General features: G+C 56.0%; 9 protein-coding genes across 11 annotated transcripts; 7 read left to right on the top strand and 2 right to left on the bottom strand.

Moving 5' to 3' along the window:
• The first annotated feature begins 77 nt into the window (after positions 1-77).
• On the top strand, positions 78-1,622 carry H310_11068 (hypothetical protein). Its single transcript, XM_008877618.1, has 2 exons — positions 78-1,073; positions 1,118-1,622. Exons 1-2 carry the CDS (start codon positions 88-90, stop codon positions 1,386-1,388), a joined length of 1,257 nt encoding a protein of 418 aa, XP_008875840.1. The 5' UTR covers positions 78-87; the 3' UTR covers positions 1,389-1,622.
• On the bottom strand, positions 82-5,326 carry H310_11069. 2 transcript variants are annotated; one of them, XM_008877619.1, is made up of 13 exons: positions 5,169-5,326; positions 4,751-5,124; positions 3,536-4,700; positions 3,467-3,491; positions 3,378-3,417; positions 3,299-3,329; positions 2,907-3,244; positions 2,827-2,850; positions 2,708-2,779; positions 2,161-2,656; positions 1,983-2,112; positions 1,746-1,920; positions 82-1,697 (listed from the first exon to the last, which is right to left on the bottom strand). In XM_008877619.1, exons 1-13 carry the CDS (start codon positions 5,244-5,246, stop codon positions 1,451-1,453), a joined length of 3,195 nt encoding a protein of 1,064 aa, XP_008875841.1. In that variant the 5' UTR covers positions 5,247-5,326; the 3' UTR covers positions 82-1,450. The 2 variants fall into 2 exon arrangements, with proteins under 2 accessions (XP_008875841.1, XP_008875842.1); XM_008877620.1 differs by having other exon boundaries at positions 82-1,920.
• A 969-nt stretch (positions 5,327-6,295) lies between these two features.
• H310_11070 (hypothetical protein) lies at positions 6,296-9,774 on the top strand. Its single transcript, XM_008877621.1, has 8 exons — positions 6,296-6,516; positions 6,559-6,727; positions 6,785-6,809; positions 6,862-6,937; positions 6,982-7,182; positions 7,230-7,443; positions 7,487-8,943; positions 9,003-9,774. The coding sequence occupies exons 1-8, from the start codon at positions 6,309-6,311 to the stop codon at positions 9,464-9,466; spliced, it is 2,814 nt and encodes a 937-aa protein (XP_008875843.1). The 5' UTR covers positions 6,296-6,308; the 3' UTR covers positions 9,467-9,774.
• A 383-nt stretch (positions 9,775-10,157) lies between these two features.
• Positions 10,158-13,371, top strand: H310_11071. 2 transcript variants are annotated; one of them, XM_008877623.1, is made up of 3 exons: positions 10,160-10,392; positions 10,455-10,983; positions 11,030-13,201. In XM_008877623.1, exons 1-3 carry the CDS (start codon positions 10,379-10,381, stop codon positions 13,037-13,039), a joined length of 2,553 nt encoding a protein of 850 aa, XP_008875845.1. In that variant the 5' UTR covers positions 10,160-10,378; the 3' UTR covers positions 13,040-13,201. The 2 variants fall into 2 exon arrangements, with proteins under 2 accessions (XP_008875844.1, XP_008875845.1); XM_008877622.1 differs by having other exon boundaries at positions 10,158-10,392; positions 10,455-13,371.
• A 68-nt stretch (positions 13,372-13,439) lies between these two features.
• On the top strand, positions 13,440-14,718 carry H310_11072 (hypothetical protein; the record flags this gene model as incomplete). The annotated part of the gene is made up of 5 exons (XM_008877624.1): positions 13,440-13,650; positions 13,700-13,788; positions 13,844-13,929; positions 13,986-14,037; positions 14,085-14,718. 5 exons carry the CDS (start codon positions 13,440-13,442, stop codon positions 14,661-14,663), a joined length of 1,017 nt encoding a protein of 338 aa, XP_008875846.1. The 3' UTR covers positions 14,664-14,718.
• Positions 14,704-16,091, top strand: H310_11073 (hypothetical protein; the record flags this gene model as incomplete). The annotated part of the gene is made up of 5 exons (XM_008877625.1): positions 14,704-15,180; positions 15,230-15,265; positions 15,333-15,418; positions 15,468-15,915; positions 15,997-16,091. The coding sequence occupies exons 1-5, from the start codon at positions 14,724-14,726 to the stop codon at positions 16,089-16,091; spliced, it is 1,122 nt and encodes a 373-aa protein (XP_008875847.1). The 5' UTR covers positions 14,704-14,723.
• On the bottom strand, positions 15,985-16,945 carry H310_11074 (hypothetical protein). The gene is made up of 4 exons (XM_008877626.1): positions 16,820-16,945; positions 16,588-16,765; positions 16,379-16,537; positions 15,985-16,327 (listed from the first exon to the last, which is right to left on the bottom strand). Exons 1-4 carry the CDS (start codon positions 16,906-16,908, stop codon positions 16,175-16,177), a joined length of 579 nt encoding a protein of 192 aa, XP_008875848.1. The 5' UTR covers positions 16,909-16,945; the 3' UTR covers positions 15,985-16,174.
• A 510-nt stretch (positions 16,946-17,455) lies between these two features.
• H310_11075 (hypothetical protein) lies at positions 17,456-18,321 on the top strand. The gene has a single exon (XM_008877627.1). It carries the CDS (start codon positions 17,477-17,479, stop codon positions 18,143-18,145), a length of 669 nt encoding a protein of 222 aa, XP_008875849.1. The 5' UTR covers positions 17,456-17,476; the 3' UTR covers positions 18,146-18,321.
• A 392-nt stretch (positions 18,322-18,713) lies between these two features.
• Positions 18,714-20,147, top strand: H310_11076 (hypothetical protein). Its single transcript, XM_008877628.1, has 2 exons — positions 18,714-19,310; positions 19,371-20,147. The coding sequence occupies exons 1-2, from the start codon at positions 18,753-18,755 to the stop codon at positions 19,731-19,733; spliced, it is 921 nt and encodes a 306-aa protein (XP_008875850.1). The 5' UTR covers positions 18,714-18,752; the 3' UTR covers positions 19,734-20,147.
• The last annotated feature ends 597 nt before the right edge of the window (positions 20,148-20,744 follow it).

A 20,744-nucleotide genomic window follows, 5' to 3' on the forward strand; every position in this document is an offset into this window, starting at 1 on the left:
CGGAAAGAGCGCGCATCCGGAAGGAGTGCGCAGTATCCGGCTACTTCCACGCAGCGGGAATCTTTTTCTAGAAAACTCGCAGCTAAAATGAACAATCCCCGCCACAACCGAATCGACACACGCGGAAACATGTTTGGCTCGCGCGGCATGTCCCGCCACTCTGATGTCCTGGACTGCCCTGTCCCGACAGAACCCAAGGAACTTTCGGCCCTTGTCGAGGAACTCAAGCGCCGGGGAAATCAAGCGTTCTCGAAAGGCGTCATGGAGGAAGCAGAAGTGCTCTATGCGCGTGGCATTGACGTCGCCCAAACGGACATTCACATTCTGTACAGCAATCGGAGCGCCACGCGATTGAAGATGGGCAAAAAGGAACTCGCGTTGGAAGATGCGGAAGCTGCCGTTGCGGCACTCCCAACATTTGCCAAAGGATATTTCCGGCAAGGCCAGGCGCTGATTGCGATGAAGCAGTACCAGCGTGCCATTGACGCCCTTACGCGAGCTGATTCGTTGGAGTCTGGTAATTCCAGTGTCGCGAAGGCACTCGCGGAAGCGAAAGATCTCCAGGCCAAACACGTATCCAATGAACCCATTGAACGCCCAGTCTCGCCGAAGAAGCGCACTGTCTACAACACGCCATCGTTCCCAACGTCCTCTTCATCGTCATCGCGATCGCCAAAAGCCAAGTCTGCGCATGTCGTGGTAGAGGACGGCGAAGAAGACCTCAAGGGTGTCCGTGGGTACAAGAAGCTCGCCGATGGCCGTGTCACGACCTTTTTCAATAACGAACTCACTGCAGAAGACAAAGCTCTCATTGGGAGCATTGCGCCAAAGAAGATCGACGATGTCCAGGCCGTCCAAATCAAAAACGTCGAGGGTGGGTCGGCGTGGAACCAAGGGAATTCGTTCGAAGAGAAGGATTTGTCGGCGTTTGCGCGGGACCGCGTAACCCAGCTTGTCATCGACGTCCCCCCTCAACCCATGACGCTAGAAGGAGCTGCTGGGTTGCTGTCTGTCAACGAAGTGAAAGACATGGCCGGGGATGCCTCCATCGCCGTTGTTCGCGGCGCCAAGCGGTAGGACATGCCTCGTCATGTTGTTACTCATCGTAGTTGCCTAGGTACATTTTTGACTTGAACTTCTCGGTGGAAGTGACCTGGGCGCCAACAGCCGCAGGCAGTGTCCCGCCGCTGAAAGCGACACTGAAGTTCCTCGACATGAGTTCCGACAGCGGCGGTGACTACGACGTCGAAGTGGTGGTGCCCGACCGCTACTCGCACCCGAAGGGCAAGGTGCTGCATCAAGCGTTGACAGCCAAGTCCACATTGAGCTTCCAGCGCGTTCTATTTGACCGACTCAACGTTTTTGTGTCAGAGTTTCATGCGAATTAAGTTGGGATCCAGTCAAAGCAAGCGTCGCGTGTGTTTATTTAGTTGGAGTCGAAGCTGCTTGTTCAGCTCATCAGTTGGCGCCACTGAAACATGAGCATCACCGACGAGGACGTGGCGCTGGCGGCTGTTGCTGGCGGCTGCAGCGTAAACGTTTCCGTGATCGCGTCTTGGTTGGTCGTGAGCCGCTTGCGCAACTCGAGCACCGACATGGTGACGGTGCCGAGGCTCTCGGTGCGGCTCGATGGCGCCTTCTCAAAGATCTCGACGACAAGCGTCGCTGTCTCGACCGAGTACACGAAGAAACTGAACCTGCACAACACGCATCATGAACCCTCTTCCACGCTGCACGTGCCATACAATTCCTGCCATGTCGACGCTTTCACCTTGGCCTGCGTCGTCGAGTTGGCTCGCTGCTTCTCGCAGGTAAACACTCCATGGATCGCTCGGGCGTCGTCCTCGTTGGCCCACATCACCGACACCCACGTCACAAACAGCATGCCCACACACACGTCATGCCCGAGCCCTTCAATCTCTACGCACACCGAAGTCAGCCGCTACCACGTCGACTTCGTTTCATCCGTTTTGTGCACGTACGCGATTTCTTGGGCTGCGACGTGACTGAGCGAGCCACTTGAACGGTGCTGAACAACCGCCGACAGACGTGAACATGCAGAATGCCGCGCACGCCGTCGCCCAGCTCGACGTTCACTTGGAGCTCATGATCCTATCGAGTGCTCGATTCATCATCTCCCAGGTCGGTTTTGGACAATACCCTTTTGGCGGCAAGGGACCCGAGCGGGACCGTCGCGGTCCCGAGCGCTTGGTCTGGAACCGCCCGCTGGTGCTGCCAAACTTCGACCTGGAGCGTCGGCGCTGCCACGCTGTCCCAGTAAAACTCATACTTTTCATCCAGCGTACACAGTCCGTGGCCGTCGATGACGCGGATTTCGGTCTTGTGACTCTGGCCAAGCATGACGATGCAGTAGATCTCCGCGGCCGTCAGCACCGCGATCGATTCGGCCGGCAACGCTGTCGTGGTGGGAGAAAGCACCGTGAGTTTGCGGACGTGGAGCGAGACGACGCCCGGACCAAACACGCTCCTCTTTTCATCCGACGTTTGGGTCGAAGGTCCCTGCGTGGACGGCGACCTTAACGGCAGATCGTCGACGCCTTCGACGGGGTACAGCGCAGGGTCCCAGAACGGGATGTCCAGGACTTTGGGCCAGACCAAGTTGTTGGTGACGATGTCGAGGATAAAAGTTTGCAGCCTACGGACGACACGAATGGAGCCGCCAAACATCATGGACGTAGGTCCGAACCAGTCGGACGCAAACGGCACACTCGTGATGGCAATCTTGGCGGCAGTGAGCGAGAAGTCGATGCGCGGAGGACTAAGGAGGAGATGAGAGTTTGGCATCGTGGGTGGCGTTTGTTGTACCTTATAAACGACAGCGAGATGCCGCTGCCCCATGCACCATCAGATGAGCATACCTCGCTTGAGTACATGAGCACGAATACCTGAAGCCCGGCCACACGGATGCCATCGGACGCAGCGTGATACGCATCGTGCCCATGATGACAGCGTCCTTGAGCCGAACGCGCGCGGTGGCACCGCCCATGTGCGAAATCAACTTGAGCTCGGCGAGTTGGTCGTCGCCCGCGACGAAGCGAACTTCAGCGTCGAACGACACCTCCGTGACAGGGCCACGGGCAAGCATCGAGTCGTCCGGGATGCACTTGATACCTCCAAACGACGGCGGGGTGTCGCCCATGTCAAGGTCCGTCAGCACCATCGACGTCAGCATCGCTGGGGTGTTTGTTTCTAGCATTGGGTTCACGTAGTACATGACCGAGTTCTACACCCGTCCTGTCACAAGGTTTCTCTCGGTGCTCCAGGTAAGGGACCCCACCTTGATGGCCACCTTCACATACGGCCAGCTCCTACACGATCCAGGCCATCGGTGTCCATGACGTGTCCCGCCAACGCACCTGGCAATCGCCGTGTTGAGCCACTCTGCTCGCTCGACATCTTGAAGCGGCATGTTCAGACACATCGTTGGTCCATGACACACATGTACCTGGAAACTTGACCCAGCTAGGAAACTGAGCCAAAGTGAGGCGCTCGATACACCTACCAGACTCGGTACCTCGACGGTGGGGCAGTTGGCAAAGTTCGACTTCTCGGCCATCGTGAGCTGCCGCATGTCGGACCTGAGGTGCTGGCGCTTGGCTTCTAGAGTCGTGCTGTGGGCCAACAGCATCACGACGAACGCGACGGCCAGGCCTCCTGCAATCGACCCGGACGACGCCATCACGTGGACGACGACGAACGCAGCGACAAGACCGGGGTAACCCAGAACCAACGTCGGTTCATCCGAGTTGTGCGTGGGTAGCTGGGCGGCGTAAAAGCCAGCGAGTGCCAACGGACAGAGCACCGAGGCATTGCCATATCCCGACGTGAAGCTCAGGACGAGACCCATTCCACCAGAGGGATGCAGCAACACGGCGCGAGCCTTCCGTAGGAGCTGTCGATACGATGGATACGTCGTAGCCGACGAATGGGGCTTGGATTCGCGGGGTCGAATGACGGGTGGTGGCACGGCGTCCGAAACGTTGGAGGCGGCGTCGGGACGAGCATGGTCGGATGGATGTTTGTCTTGGACTTTATCAAAGTTGTGCTGGCGGAGGAGCTCGCATCGCTCTTCGAGCGACAGCACTGGGTGCGACGTTGCTTTGTCGAGCGGGGGCGGCTTCTTGGCTTGGAACGCGCGGTTGAATCGCCCGAGGGGATTTTGTGGCGTGGAAGGGTTCATTGGAGGCTTGGAATCGCTGGTGCTGGCGCGGTGCTGAGACTCGAGTGAAGTCGCAGGTGCGCAAGATGCCTTGGGGGAGAACGGATTCAGCTTTTTTAGTGTGCGCGCGACAGCTTCCCCGACGTCGTCGTCGTCGTTGTCGCTGCCACTGGAAGCCGACATGGCCGATTCGGAATCAACGTACGATGAAGGCCGATCGTCCACTTCCTCGTCAACGCACGTTGACAGAGCGTCCGCGAGCCCAGCGGCGAGCACATGCCCTTCATCCATGTCGGCGGACGCGGCGATCGCGCGTTGAAGACACGCGATCCACGCCTCGACGCGATGGTGCTTTTCATCATGAAAGACAAACAACTGCGGGCGGTAGTGCACCGTCGCTTGCTTCGTCCATGCATGCACATGAAGAGCAAACGTGCCGTCGGCGGCGGCCTTGGGGTCGTGAACGAGCGAGCTTTTGCACAGCGACAACATGTATGCCGGCGACGCATCGCTGTTGTGCCTGCGAGCGAACGGATTGCCGTGAATCAAATAGAATGAAGGTACACGTACGATGTAAAGAGGTCCATGGTAGGTCTGTTGGCGCAGACCACAACGCGGTACTTCGTCTTGACGTAGAAGAGCTTCTTCTTGTCTGGGTCCTTGAGGTGCATGGACAACGTCCCGGCGATGGCATCCGCGGCCGTCAACCCTGCAACCTCTGCGCTTCGGTCTTCTGTCGATTTTTTATCGTCTTTAAAGTGCAGCAGGTTCGAGAGCTTGAATGGAGAAGGCGAGTCGCGTCGCACTGCCGACGACGCAATGCCCCCCGTGAGATTCGGCGAGGACATTACGGATTTGGGCGACGCGATGCTATCGTTGTCAGTTGTCGTGGTGGAATTCACCGCATCCAACGCAGCTCCGGGTGCCAGGGGATCCGCCGGTGTCTGCAAAGTACTCTGACGTTGACAAGACGCGCACATGGTATTACCTCGGTGTTGACAGCTTTGATCGACACCCGCGGAGAACGGGCAGCGCCTTCCACAGTCCGGACCCGGCGATCGTCCATCCCGATGCCAACGATTGAGTTTGTGGTGTGTTCTCGGTCCGTTTCGAAACGGTTTCAATGCAACATCGACGCCCACGTACTACAAACTCGAGTCACTTAACTTGCTTGTTTCATTCATCATGTTCGTGGTTTCCGTTCAAACTGTTCGACGAGGGGTTCAAGTGACAAGGTTTTGTCGGCAACCAAAACTCGAGCGACGATGTTGCAGCCCGTCGCGGGAGGAAACCCCATGGCGACGGCATCATTGCGTCGGCTGGAGCCAACGAGTGTCTTGCTCCGTGTATCAATCGCTTTGCTTTCTTCTCGCCAATGCGATGGCATCAACGATGGGTGGACAAATCCTTGGCAAAAGTCTCTTTCGTGTAATTACCGCATGGAAGTCGTTTCATCGTGCATCCCGGGGGCACCACCGTCCTGGAAGACCAAAGTTGCAGGGTACGTCGGGAGTCGACATCTTCAGCAAGCGATGCAAAAGCCGTTGCCCAAGTGCGGGTAGAGCCAACGACTCGTCGACTGGGCGGTGCTGTCGAAGGCGACGTAAATTGCATGTCACCGTCTTTTGCGTTGTTGTGACGACAACAATGCGGCCCTGAGGTCGAATGGCGCTGCTAATCTGCACAGAGAGTCCAGCACTGGCATTCGCTTCAACGCAGCCAAGGTCGTGCCAGTGACGGCCACTTGCTGGCGGAGTATGGCATTCCCCAACCAAGTAAGTACTCGTTGATAACCATCAACATGATGGTACATTCGATAAAGTATGCCACCTGACAATCAGCTTTGTCGTAGCCATTCGGAAAAGTAACGTATTTGCACAACCCTGCTACAATTGAAATTGTATGGACCTTCGTATGAAGCCTTGGCATTCAAGTATATCCCAGCGTGGATAATTATAAAATAACAAAGGGACATCGACATGGCCGTCACCTCAATAGTACATGTTGAAAGAAGTATTTCGAAATTTTAATACCGGAATGACCTTGTGGGATTATCCCACGAATGTTTTGAGGTACTTTATCGAATGGCGCAATGTCCATGTCACATTACGTTCTTTTGACTCTTGGGATGGCACCAAAGGCAATTGTCGTCGCGGCGCTCCTGGCGACGTCTGCGACTGCCATGACGAGTCTCCCTAATACGTGCAGCGGTCGTGGCGCGTTCAGTTTGTACCAACGCGAGGCGGGGTGTGCTGTAGGCAACTGCGAGTGCTTTCCTACCCTGTTTCGATGTGACGATACCCTCGTCGACGGGTTGGGGCAGTGCGCGCTCTCCGGTACGATCATGACGTCGTGTATTCAATCTCATGCGACGACAGGCAACGGCTGGGCGGTGCTCATCGTCGCGTTTGCGCTCAACTTGATCGTGCCCGTCATTGCGTTCGTCACGCATTTGGTACATCGCAAGCGTACGGAAAAGGCCAAGGCCGCGTTGGCCAAGGAAGCCGCCGACTTGGAAGCGTCCGAAGGCGCCAGCGCCAAGTACAAGTACGCTTCCTTGACTGCTGTGCGCGCCCCTTGCTCATGCATCCTTGATATATCTAGGTCCTATTTCATCGACCTCAATCTGGTGTGTTGAATCCCTTGCAATCGCATGTTATCACCATGTCTTTCCATGCCAGTTCAAGACGGTTGTGCCCGACACCGCGTTCGGTCTGCACGACGAGCCCAAGATTTTCATGGAGACAATGAGCAAAGGTTTGCCAACCGTCCCCTCTCGTGCCCGTCACGTCTGGGTCTAGGATGGGTGCAGCTCGTGTGCTACTGCCTCGCCTTCTCGTTCGCGCTGTCGTGCCTCATGTTGATTCCGTCGTTCCCGATGAACGAAAAAGCATTCACGCTGACGCGCGTGTCGACCGCTCAATCGTCCGACACGTCGTACTCGGTCGAGAGCATTGCCACAACGCCGCTGCCGGCATCGACGCGGTACATTTCGATCCAAGGTCCATTTCGTCGTCGTCCCCCGATTCTCATCCCTTGTCGTCTCCAGGCGCATTCTGCGAAACGTCGCCGTCGATCTTGGCCCCGAACGGGATCACGATCGTTGAGCTCAACTACACGATATCGTTCGACATGGAATCCACAAAGATGTTTGACACCGTCGCCGGCAGCAAAACGATCGGGTGCAACTGCGTCGACTCGGCCTGCACGATGGTCCCTGATCAGTCGGACAACGGCCTCACGGATCTCGTCTACTTTCCGTGGTACGTGCTGCCCCAACTGACGTCGACGCCACGGTCGTTGTAGGTTCCAAGATGCCGACCAAGACCTCATTCGCCCGCTCACGTCCGAGACGGAAACCCACACGTTCACCCTTCGTGCTACGTTTGCCTTGACGTCGAGCTACGAGAGCGCCGCGCCCGTGTCGCCGATCCCGCACCTCGCGCTGTTTGCGCACTACTCGTACATTGAGCACGTGATCGACTTGGTCAACGTCCTCGTGTTCGCGCTGGACCTGCTCGTGATCTTTGTCTGGTCCTACATGACGCGCAAGGTCGAGCACAAGCTGCCGGAGCGCACCCTTGTGTCGGTGATCCTCTGGGTCAACTTTGTCGCGACGTTTCCATTCATGTTTGTGACCAAATTTTTCTTCCCGACGTCGGTCAGCCTCCATCAAGTGTACTTGTTTTGCCATGCGTGGCAAGCGTGCTCGAGCGGGATCTGGCTCTTGTGCCTCCTCTTTGCGCTCGACATGCAGCGCAAGCGCGTGTTTGGGTGCCGCTTCTACCTCGTCAAGCTCACACTTGGCGTCGCCGTCCTGTCGCTGTACCTGTGGGTGTACTACTCGTCGTTCCCGTACCAGTGGATTCTCATGCTAAACTTTTTCCTCGCGATCCTTGTCAGCACCATCTTCCGCGGCGTCATGATGGACGTCCGCAACAAACTCCGGTACCAGTGCTACGTGAGCACTCGCCCGGAGCAGCTCACGGCGCGCCTCTTGTACGTCGTCGCGATTGCCGTCACGTATGTGTTTTTCTTCGTCGCGCTGACGGCGGACTCGGTCCCCCGCGTCGAGGCGTACTTGCCCAAGACAGTGCACCTCACCGACATGTCGATCCAAGTCATCATCCGCACGGCGACATGGATTCTCGTCATTATCTTTCTGCCACCGACACTCACCGCGCCGAGCGTGTACTACATGCGCGCAAAGACGTCGTTGCCGCGCCTCACGGACGGCTCCATGCACGATTTCGAAATGGCATCGCTCAAGCAGGCAGTCCATTCGCGCAACCTGTTTCACTCGACGAGCAACTATGCCGGGTGGCGCGCGCCCCGCGCGTTCTGCGTCGAGACCGCGTGCACGTCGTACAACCAAAGCGTTGCCGTGTACGACGAAGTGGTCGCGAACCCTGACACGGGCGGGTACGACATTCCGTCGCATGCGCATTTTGCCGCCGACGGCGTCGAGTTTGTGTCGGAGCTGTTTGACAAGGCCACCGACACGTACGGGTGGGTCCTCAAAGGCGACAAGAAGATCATGGTCGTGTTCCGCGGCACCAAGAGCGGCCAGAACGCCGTCACGGATCTCAAGTACCGTTTTTGCATTCCGCAATGGGCCACGGACGACAACGACGGCGGGCTCCTGGACAAGACCCGCGTCCACACGGGATTCTGGGAAGCGTATTTGACTGTCCGCGACGATCTCAAGCGCATCTTGCACGAAACGATGCACGACATGGGCGAAGTCCAAGTGTACCTGACAGGTTCGTTGGGTCGACGTGCGGATTTTGTGTGGTTCGGATGGGTTTCAAATGCCACGTAGGTCACAGCCTCGGTGGAGCGCTTGCGACGCTTGCTGCATTCGACCTCGTCACCGACGCGTCGTTCCACTTGGACGAGGAAGTTGTGCTGTACACGTTGGGCGCTCCCCGTGTCGGCAATCACGTCTTTGCGACCCTCTTCAACAAGCACGTCCCGAACGCGTATCGCATTTGCGCGGACGGCGACGCCGTGGTTGGCGCCCCCAAGCGATCGATCCAACTCGCGTACTTCGTCAAGAGCTTGTGCTACAAGCACATTGGGACGGCGGTGCTGCTGTCGACCCGAGCCAAGGGCGTGTTTATGATCAACCCCAACATTGTCGAGCGCGCGTTCATGGCCGAGTTCCGTAACAACGTTCTCGCGCATCTCCCGCCAACGTACCGCCACTTGCTCAACAAGGGAGTCATGTATACGATGAAGCCCGAGAGCAGTCGCAACACTGAAGCCACGGCCTTGCTCAAGTAGAAGCTGCATGTTGAACCGTAAAGAGTCTCTCGGGAGTAAGCTTGCAATGCACCGACCAGAGCCGATGCGTGCGAACAATGCATGCATGTGCAGTGGCCGCTGCGTTGGGCGGGCAAAGGTACAGTTCGATCGTCGGAGACTCCTCTCGCATCGCGTCGGTTCTTGACTCGCTCGCGCACGCCGCCCCCCTCCCCTCGTATTGATGATCCAAATGGGCTTTGCAATAAGGAGCACACTCCATCCCACGCGCGCCGACGACCCTCGCGTCGACTGTTTCCGTCGTTAGCGTCTGCTGGCCGACGTGTTCAATGAAGAATACTAGGCGTGTCGCCTGCGTCGACCACGCCATCAGTACAGTGGGATATCAGAATCCAGCGATGCGATTGGCCAATCCATGTGTCGATTTGTATCGAAATTGTACTGACGCCTGGCCTTGGCTCGGGGCTCGGGCTAAACTACCCTTAATAAGTACACTTCGGAGGGTAGACACAACTTTGATTCTTGCAGTATTGCCGATAGTATTTTTCTGAAACGTGTCTCGCGCATTCACAGCACGCACGACGACCGAAATAGGTTGAAATGTATGCATGTTTGAACATGAGATTTGTCCAACGTAGTCGTGAGATTCTCGCTCCTCCCACTCATCTCCTCTTTCCTCCAAGGCGATCGCGACCAGCGTCATTTCACGTCTGGACGACAACGTGTGATGGCGGCTTCCAAGATGGCCATGGTGGTCGCTGCCTTCGCGGCCATCGCAGGTGTCGTCGATGCGACGACATCGCTTGCTGGAACATGCAGCGGTGGTGGCGCGTTCAGTCTATACCGTCGCCAAGCAGGGTGCGCTGTTGGCAACTGCGACTGTTTTCCCATTCTATTCGAATGCAATGGTGCTGCGCGCGACGGCCTCGGTGAATGTGGTCTCTCTCGTACGTGGCGCCACTCTATCGGCCATCATGCAGTTGATTTCTCCACTTGCTTGATGCTGTAGACACCGGATGGATTGCGCTGGTCGCGGCGATCGCGTTGAATGTCGTCGTCCCGATCATCGCGTTCCTCATCCACTTGCTCAAGAAGAAGAGCAATGCCAAAGCCATCACGGGTCGCGAAGATCACGTTCAAACAGCGCTGGAAGCGTCGAGCGGGCAGCGCAAGTACATGATCAACCTCGCGCAGTTCCGCACGGTCGTTCCAGACACTGTGTTTGGACTGGACCAAGCGCCCAAGATCTTTATGGAAACGATGAACAAGCGGTGGGTCCAATCTCTCTGCTACGGCTTGATCGCTTCGTTCTGTCTGTCGATGGCGCTCCTGATCCCGCCATTCCAAATGGAAGAGTCGCTGTACCCGCTCACCCGCGACACCACGATCCAGCTCAACCGATCGGCATACCGCATCGCGTCGCACTCGGAGACGTCCGTGCCACCTGGCATCCGCTACGTGTCGATTCAAGGCGACTTTTGTGGCAACTCGTCCGCGGCGCTGCTCGACCCGAACGGGAAAACCACGCTCGACATTTCGTACGTTGTGTCGTTCACGGTAGACACAAACGCGGTCTTTGACAAGATCTACGGCCACAAGGTCGTCGGATGTGTCTGCGAGAGCGGGGCTTGCCGCATCGACCAAGCCCAGTCCGACGATGGGTACGCACCGCTCGTGTACTTTCCGTGGTACCAGGACGCGCTGCACCCGCTCGACTTGCAAGCGCAACCCCACACGTTTGAGCTCACGGGGGTGTTCCAGATCAAGTCCAAATTCAACCGCCTCGGCACCGTCCATCCGATCCCGCACCTCGCCTTTATTGCGCACCACTCGTACATTGAGCGGCTCACGAGTTTCGTGGACCTCGGTGTGTTTCTCATCGACGTCGTTGCACTCCTGTCGTGGATTTGCCTCACGCGCGCCGCCAACTTTCTTCCCGAACGCCGCCTCATGTACGTCATGCTCGTCGTCAACTTTCTCGGATCGTTCCCGGTCCTGTTTGTCGCGCAGAAGCTAGACCCGACTGCGTCGTGGCAAAACATGTACTTCTTCATGCACGCCTGGTCGGCGTGTGCGAGCGGCATTTGGCTCTTGTGCCTCCTCTTTGCGCTCGACATGCAGCGCAAGCGCGTGTTTGGGTGCCGCTTCTACCTCGTCAAACTCACGCTTGGCGCTGTTGTCCTCACGGCATACATGCTCCTGTTTTACTCGTCGTACCCGACCCAGTGGATTCAGCTCTTCAACTTTTGCCTCGCGATCTTGGCCGGCGCCATCTTTAGCGGCGTCATGGTCGACGTCCGCAACAAGCTCCGGTACGAATCGTACGCGGACTCGCGTCCCCAGCAGCTCACGGCGCGCTTCCTCTACTCGGTCTCGATCGCCATCACGTACGTATTTTTCTTTGTCGCGCTGTTCGCGGACCCGGTGCCCCGTGTCACGAGCTACCTCCCCAAGACTGCCCTCTTGACCGACACGTCGATCCAAGTGATTGTGCGCAGCGCGACGTGGGCCCTCCTTGTCATTTTCTTGCCGCCGCTCGTGGTCGACCCAAACGTGTACTACACCTGCGCCGCGTCGGCGCTGCCGCGCCTCACGCATGCGTCCCACCGCGAGTTTGAGCTCGCACACTTGAAGCAAGCCCACCAAAGCGGCGGCCACAACTCGACGTACCACCTGTCGACCCTGTCGTGGCAGGCGCCTCAAGCGTTCTGCATCGAAACGGCGTGTGCCATGTACAATCAAGCCATCGGAGTGTACGACGAGCCCGTGCTGGACAAGGCCACGGGCTCGTACGTCATGGCGACGCACGACCACTTCAAGCAGGACGGCCTCGAGTTCGTGTCGGAGCTGTTTGACAAGGGAACCGATACGTACGGGTGGGTTGCTCGCGGCGACAAGCGCATCGTGGTCACGTTCCGCGGCACGCAGAGCGCTGCCAACACCGTCACGGACCTCAAGTATCGCTTTGCCGTCCCGACTTGGGAATGCAACCGGGACGACCTGAACAAAACCCGCGTCCACGTCGGGTTCTGGTCGGCTTACATCACGGTGCAGCAGCAGCTCAAGCGCGTGCTCCGCGACACCATCAAGAACATGGGCGACGTCCAGATTTACTTTACTGGCCACAGCTTGGGCGGCGCGCTCGCGACCCTCGCCGCGTTTGACATTGCGACCGATGCCACTTTCAACCTAAACGAAGAAGTCGTCATGTACTCGTTCGGGGCGCCCCGCGTCGGCAACCACGAGTTTGCCAAGGCGTACAAGCATTATGTCCCGAACGCGTATCGAGTGTGCAACGACGGCGACGCGATCGTCGGCGCGCCCAAGCGATCTGTCCAGCTCGCATACTTTGTCAAGAGCTTGTGCTACAAGCACGTGGGGAAGGCCGTATTGCTGTCGACTCGCGCCCAGGGCGTGTTTGTGATCGAGCCCAACATTGTCGAGATGGCGTTCATGGCTGAATTCCGGTACAACGCACTCGCGCATTTGGGTGGCGGGTACCAAGCGATGCTCGAGAAAGGAATCAAGTACACGATGAATCCCAAGAACGCAGCAGACGCCGCAACGGGCGAAAAGGCCCCGCTTCTGAAGTAAAACACCAATGCACAGACAGACGAGTCAGGCATTGCGCATTTCGACAGCGAGATCTGCGATCGACTGAGAGAGAGCAACATGATTTGCCTCGTACCTTTCTCGTGTTGACACCACAAGGCGTGGAACAGCACCCACGTTAGAATGCGCCACGTAAACCTGACGACTTTCGTACGTGCAGTGATGGACCCACTAGCCTCATTCCCCAGCACTTCGTTCTGCGTCCATTACACCCAGCACCATCGAAGCGGTGCCTCTCCATCGTGCCGCGGGATCCATTTGAACGATTCCAACTATGGAAATAATGTTTTCTATTGGTCGAAATTGTGCATGATTTAATCCAACCACTATGCATAGATTCATGTCCGGATGTCTCCGTCATGTAACCGGAGACACAATCAAGATGGCGCGAATGGGAAAGCGGGCAACTCGAGTCGGGTGCGACGGCGAGTCGGCGCCGAGCACGGATTTGGTTGACGCCGTTGAGATCCATCCACATGATAAGATCGCTGCGTGGAGAGAGAAACTGAAGAAGGACTGGTTGTTCGACGCTCCTGATGAGTTCTTTGCTATACACAGCTTGGCGGCACATCTCAACCACTCCAATCCATCTCGTACGACTTTCATCCTGCCGAATCATGCACATACAACATGGACACGTAGGCGCGTTTGTTGAAGCGCTTAGCATGGAGCTCACGGGTCCTTTTGATGTGCTTTCGGCAGCGTGGACACATCTTGACTTTCCTACTCACGTTTGGACCATTCCCCTCGCTTGCTCTAACGGTTGCAATTGATCGGTGCATATAGGAATACCTTCACGGGCGATGCTATTACGACCCGCCCGAAGTGATTACAGTCGCACGGAGCGACTCCATGTCATTTGGCTATTTCAGGTGAGGTGGACATATCCCATTGTCGCGAGCAAGCATCTACAACAACGTGCCACCAGGGATGACCCATCCGATGTTCCGAAATACGTCGTCAAAGGAAGAGAATCCTCAGTAATCACTCCCTTGAATCTGTCGTATTTTCATGACGGCGATTGTAGGGATCGTTCGACTTCGTCCACGAATGCTTTGCCCACGTACTCTTTGACCGGTTGGAAGGAGCAACCAAGCCGCATCCCCACCTCACAACCATTCGAGCATTCCTAACGACGCAATACGGTTGTTGTGTGGCGCCGGCGAGTACTCCGAAGCACAAGCGACAGAAGACCTCGACCTCATCACTTGCTAGTCGCGAGAGTTGCCAGTGTCGACGACGTGCAGAACAGGTGGCTCCGACATTAAGCGGGCTTGGCATCGTCGTTCCTGTTCATGCCATATCCCGCATTGGGTTTCGTGACCTCCCGGTGACACACAGCAAGTTGCGAAAGCTCCTGGAGGCGCCGACACGAGATAAAGCTGTCGACGACCTCATCACTCGGGCAACGATTGCATGCGACGAGTGTGACTTTGGGACAGCTCTGCAACTGGGCTTGGATCTTTGGACTCAAGGCGCCAAGTTTGAAGTCGAGGCCGTTGCGCTTCTCGAGAGCGCTTACATGATGCTGCGTCGCATTCCGTTCGGCGTCCTCGCCCGTCGTCACGTCGAGCACCGCAGGCTGCCGTCGAGTCCTTCAAAATAAAGAATTAGACTGGGAATTTCTCTGTAACCGTCGTGCATACTGAAACCGTCTGTCGAGGTGATGCTTGCGCCGCTGGGCCGACCGTCGCCCGCGCGAAAGAAATACGAGCAAGTGTTGCTGCTTCCCCGAAAGCAACTGCAGCACATTGACTTGTCGCCGCCAAAAGCCAAGTCGACACAGTTGACCGAGTCGTCCAATGGCCAGGGACCGACGTCGAAGCGCAAAACATTGTCCGACGAAGAAAACAATGCGATATGGCGGAGGTGGAAAGCGGCGAAGGACGCCGAGATGCGACGGCGCCGCCAGGCGAACGCACCTCTGTCAGACCAGGAACTCACGCCGCTCGTCGAGCAAACCGCGGAGGAGTCGCGTAAGGCCGTTGCTGCTGAAGGTGCTTCCTTCGTCACGTATGTGTGGATGGCGATGGTAGATGCGCAGTTTCTCAAGTGGAAGAAAACGAAAGACGATGAGAGGCGGCGGGAGAGACAGCGGAAGCGTGACCTCGAAGCGGCGTGGGGTACGTCTCGGACCACTTTTCCATGTCCTTCACATGACCACTTGTGCAGAGCGTGAGAAGGAGTGCCATCTACAAGCCCTTCATGGTGAGCTTCCTGTGCTGTTGTGATGTTCACAACGCCCTAAAATTGGAATGCGGTGGAAATGATGTAGAAAAGTTGCCGCCAGCCATGCCATCTCATCAGCCCACTCCACCACGGCGAATCGATCCCATGCGCCTTCAACAAGTCCAGCAAAAGGTTGGTCGTCGTTCCCGCTGCGAGACCGCGTGCAACGGCGTGGGCATAGGTCCTTGCATCCCCATATGCCGCGCCAAGTAGACAGCGACCGCATGGCTGCAGCACATTGCCGCAGTTGACCAAGTTGTCCATGCTGACTCGCCCCATCTCGTCCAACGCCCGGGGTCCAACCCAGCGGCCGCCCACAGAAGCGTCGACCGTCTTTATCGAAGCTCCAGCAGTGGACATCGAACCAACATTCGAAGCACAGCATTTTCCAACTGTCCAGCTTGCGACTGCTTCGGGGAAGGCTCGGAGCAAACCGAACGAGACGAAGCTGCCGCCGCTGCTGTCAGCCCTGTCGATGGTAGAGATGCCCGAGTGCAGCGACCGTGACAGCAAACGCGAATTCGAGGACGACGTGGAGAAGCCTCCCAATGTGCAGAGTAAAAACGTGAGCGCCGACCGCGTTGTTCGAGACGGCGCAGACTACTTCGATCAAGTTGACGCGATAGCAGGTGAATGGCCGATAGCTCATGATGGCAAGTGAACTGCCCAACGATTTATTTTAGTCCGAACTCATCATCTGAACATCGTAGAGGACGCCGTGACACTACCACCACCGCCTTCATATCGAGACATGCCGTCCCGTGGCGCGACCAGTGGGTACGGCAGCGAATTGTGGGATGGATAAGAGCATGGAAGCAGTCAAGTATTTATGCAACGTCCGTTCGACGACTGAATGGAAACCGATAGTGGGTCACTCGAGAAAGAAATCTACTTGGAGTCCTTGCCGCCGCCCTTGCCCTTGTACACTTGTTTGCCGGTCGACCACGGCACGTAGTTGTGCTTCCACATGTGCTTGATCTGCCGCTTCATCGTCAACGTGAACAGCAAGATGAAGTACATCAGCAGGATCGGCCAAAACACCTGCGCGACCGTCAGATTGTTGCATGAAGCGGTGAATGACTCGAGACATACCGGGACGTTGAACACTTCGAAGAACGTCAACAACGTCGCAATGAACGTCGCTTTCGTGGCCGAGTACCAGAACTTGAATTCTGGAACGCGACGGCTAAACGGGCGGAACTCTTCACTGCTGGTCGAAGGCAGCACAGGGCCTTCGGTTTCGGGATCGATCTATTGCACCCCATTGTCAGTGGATGTGATGGCGAAAAGGTTGCGTGTACTTGGGGCGAGAGAAATCCAATGAACAGATTGAGCAAGTAGATGCCCAAGCCGTACGTGATGATGTGAAATGCATTCAAGTAGTACACTCGGAGAATGTACACGGTGAGCAGCAACGCAGATGCCGCCCATCGGCCATACACATAAATTGTCGATTGATCCAACAAATGCTGCCATTTTCTGCACGAAGAAGGTCAGCGCGGTCGCCACAATCAAACGGATGTGCGTGCATACCTGCCGACAGATGCAAACACGCGTTCCAGGAAGGCTGGCTCGGTCAAGGACTGCGAGTCCCCCCCGCTGGCATGTGCTCCTGGACCCATCTTCGGCTGCTGTGGAAACTGAGGCTGTCGAAGTACAATGTTTGCTGTTGTGTAGTGATTGGCTAAAATCCAAGTATTCTCAAAATCTATAGCCAATCAATTCCCTCCATCATATCCAACCAATCCCAGTGTGTGTTCAACAAGTGCAAGGACAAAAGCCCTAAATATATTGAAATACCGATTTTTACAAGTCTTATGTACTAGATTCAATATCAAATATGTTTCCCTTCTAAGTCAAAATGAAATACCCTACTGTTATGGACTTGCATGTGTTATGGACTTGCATGCCGTCATGGCGTGGACTCCCCATAGATCTTTCACTGGAGAACGCCATCGCCAACATCTCGCGACCAATTATGGGTGGGGTTGCTGCAAAGAGCTGGAAAGCCGATGGAGCTCCTACCTTTGCGTGGCTTGCTCGGTGAAGACCTCGCAGCCAGTGAGGTGAGACGGATTCGCTGAGATCCGAGCCCGATCATTCGCGAAGTCCTGTTATTCGGATGTCGTATCCGGATCACCAACGACCTTGTGGTGAAAAAGGCTTCATTTCGAAGATCGCCAAGTCGCCATGAACCACATTGTGAAGGCAGTGCGCCAGTCCACCAAGCAAGCGAGCACGCGCGCGTTCTCGAGCAAGGCCGTGCTGCCCGACTTGCCATACGACTACAATGAGTTGGAACCCGTCATCTCGGCGAAAATCATGGAATTGCACCACAGCAAGCACCACGCTGCGTATGTCGCCAACTACAATGCGCTCTCGGAACAGTACGCGGAAGCCCAGGCGAAGAACGACGTTCAAAAGTTGATTGCTTTGCAACAAGGCATCAAGTTCAACGGTGGTGGACACGTGAACCACTCGATCTTCTGGACGAACTTGGCTCCCCCGAAGAAGGGTGGGGGAGGTGAACCCACTGGGGCATTGAAGTCGGCGATCGAAAAGGAATTTGGATCGTTCGAAGCGTTCAAAACTACGTTCAATGCCCAAACGGCGGCTGTCCAAGGTAGTGGCTGGGGCTGGTTGGGGTACAACCCTACCCAAAAGCGCGTACAATTTGCTGCGCTGGCGAACCAAGATCCGTTGAGCACGGTTGGGCTGATTCCTCTCTTGGGCGTGGATGTATGGGAACATGCGTACTACTTGGACTACAAGAACGTTCGCCCTGACTACCTCAAGGCGATTTGGGAAATCGTCAACTGGAAGAACGTCGAGGAGCGCTTCAACGCAGCTTCCAAGTGATTGCGGTGCACGTAAATGAAGTAATCCACAGTGTTTTGCTCGTTTCACGCATCTGGAAAGGCCACGAGACGCTCCCCACGACCCTTCCACATGTAGTATTCCAGGACCTTTGGAACCATGGCAATGCCTGCCGGTTCAAGCTGTTTTGTTAAGCGCAAGCACGATCTCGAACGATATTGTTTTCTTGAAAGCATAGCAGAATCCCCTCTCTATTCGGTGCATAGCGCTGTGGAGGCTTGGCAATCGAATAAAGTGGCCATGCTCGACATGAAAGGCGGTTGAAGCGACTGACTGAATGCAATGATCGGTGGTGGCGGTAGTTTTTCTAGCAGAGGAGACTTGGTGGCTTTGTGCGTCGACACTAGGAGGTTTGGGATTAAAAGCAGGATCACCGACGCCACCCATAGCGCGGGATGTCGACAGCTATCCTCATGCAGAGATACAATAATCATGACGTTCGAATCCATGACGCATGACGACGATCTTGTGTAGTGGAAATTTTCGGGGCAATGTGGCAGCAGTAACCAACTCGTCGATTTTAGAAAGACAGAAGGATGGCATTTCGGGAGCGTTGAAGGGCTCATCATTTTCGGACGACGACGCTGCCATGACGCCGACGCTGCAAGGGCTGACCTCCCGACTGAAAGCTGAAGAAGCGGCGAAAAAGGCCAAGGCGAAGCGAACCAAGGCCATCGCTCTCGGGTTTCCAGTCGCCATCGTACTGTTTGCAATCTGGTTGAGCACTCTCTCGGACGACACGGCGTCGCTCTTGTCGAATTGGACCGCTCGACTGGTAGACGACATGGTGGCGAAGCTGAATCCGTCGCCATACACCGGGTGGCTTCCAGACGTGGCCGATCAAAAGCACCGCGGCGACATACTCGTCAACGCCAACCACTTGGAGCCGGCCCTCGTCTATTACCACAAGGCGCTGAAACTGGCCGCCGAGCATGACCGGAACAAATCCGCGACGTCCGACGAATCCAAGCGCATGCGAGCGTACTTGGCCAACAGCATGGCCATGACGTATGTGAAGTTGGGCAACGACACACAGGCGTCCACGTGGTACAAGCATGGCCTCGATGTCGACGATAACAACGCTGAGCTGCACTACAACTACGCCAACCTGTGCGTTCGCCAGGAGAAGTGGGTGGTCGCCGAAGCGGTACGAAAGGCGGAGCCACATCGTCGACATGGTTGACTTATCTGTGTTTGGACTACGTAGCACTATCGTAAGGTCCTCACGTTGAAGCCCCTGTATCCGCCAGCGATGGTGTCGCTCGCCCACGTGCTGCAGAAAGAAGGCGGCTTCGCCGAAGCACGTACATTGCTCGTGGATGCGTGGGATCTCGATAAAACGGATGCGGACACTGCCGCCCAACTCGGGTATCAGTACATGATCGAAACGGAGGTATCCAAGGCCCTAGAGTGGTTCAACATAGCGGCAGACATGGGCCATCAAGAGGCTGCGCTCCAGCGGAACGAGCTACTGGCCGCGTGGATGCGAACACAGGAGCGGATGGCGGCCTCAGCATCGGATGGAGCGCACAATGGTGACACGATGCAGCTGCCTGAACCTGATCTCTAACACAACATCGAGACGTCCTTCAAGACGAGAACCACACAGACAATACAACGAGTCGATTATGCAAATTTCTCGCGGGCAGGGAGTTCTCGTCGTGGCGGTTCCGCCTCTGTTCTCAGCACCTGTGTCCGCGAGGGCACTCCTCATCTGCCTGTTGTCGTTGTGCTGTTCTGAACCTGCTCCTGTCCGTCGTCGTCGATCAGAGTCGCTCACGCCGTCGGCCATCCACGGGCACCTGTGCGCTCAGAGCGAAAACGAAAAAAGAGAAGAAAAAAACTTGGCTACCGGTCAAATTAACCACTGGTCGCTAACGGATCGGACACTGGTGGCTGTCCGCTCAAGCAATTCAAAAATCTGATTGGCTGCATAAGGGTCGCCACACAATTTAACATCATTTGATTGGATGATGAGACTAGGACATCTTTGTGAGTTCCCGCGTGCACGTGCTGTGACCACAATTAGCTCTCGCCACATGATTGGCTGATTCGTGCTTCGACTGCTTCGATTTCCACGAAGTTGTCGAAGTACCGGCTGGGGCCTTTTTTCACTTGGAATTAGTATGAAGGACGTGTCATGGTAGCAGCGTCAAATTGAAATAAACATGCAATGTAAAACAAAGATAATTAATTAAATTGCATGTGTCTTGAAAGAATAATGGAAATATCACTATATAGCAGTGTTTCAGCAAGTCAGTTCACACTTGAAAGAATGCAACCTGCAACAGAACGCTTTGCCAACAGCGCCGCTGGCCGCCCGTTGTTCATGCCGTTTGGTAATGGAAGAACTGCGAGAACACGGACGGATGTGTCCCTGCGTCGCTAGGCAGCACCTATGAAAGATAACGTGAGGAAAGATGCATCTGAGGCGGGCAAGATTCCTGAACAAAGCTGGGAGACCTTGCTCGTGTCGCCATTACCTTGCATACTCACTCCGCTTGGGTGAATATATGGGATGGTTAGCAACAATCCGCAGGCGCAAGGATGAACGGCCTCCGCTTTGCTTATGTCAAAGTGT

This window comes from Aphanomyces invadans (genome assembly GCF_000520115.1).
Source record: "Aphanomyces invadans strain NJM9701 unplaced genomic scaffold supercont1.29, whole genome shotgun sequence".
Classification (NCBI taxonomy): Eukaryota; Oomycota; class Saprolegniomycetes; order Saprolegniales; family Verrucalvaceae; genus Aphanomyces; species Aphanomyces invadans.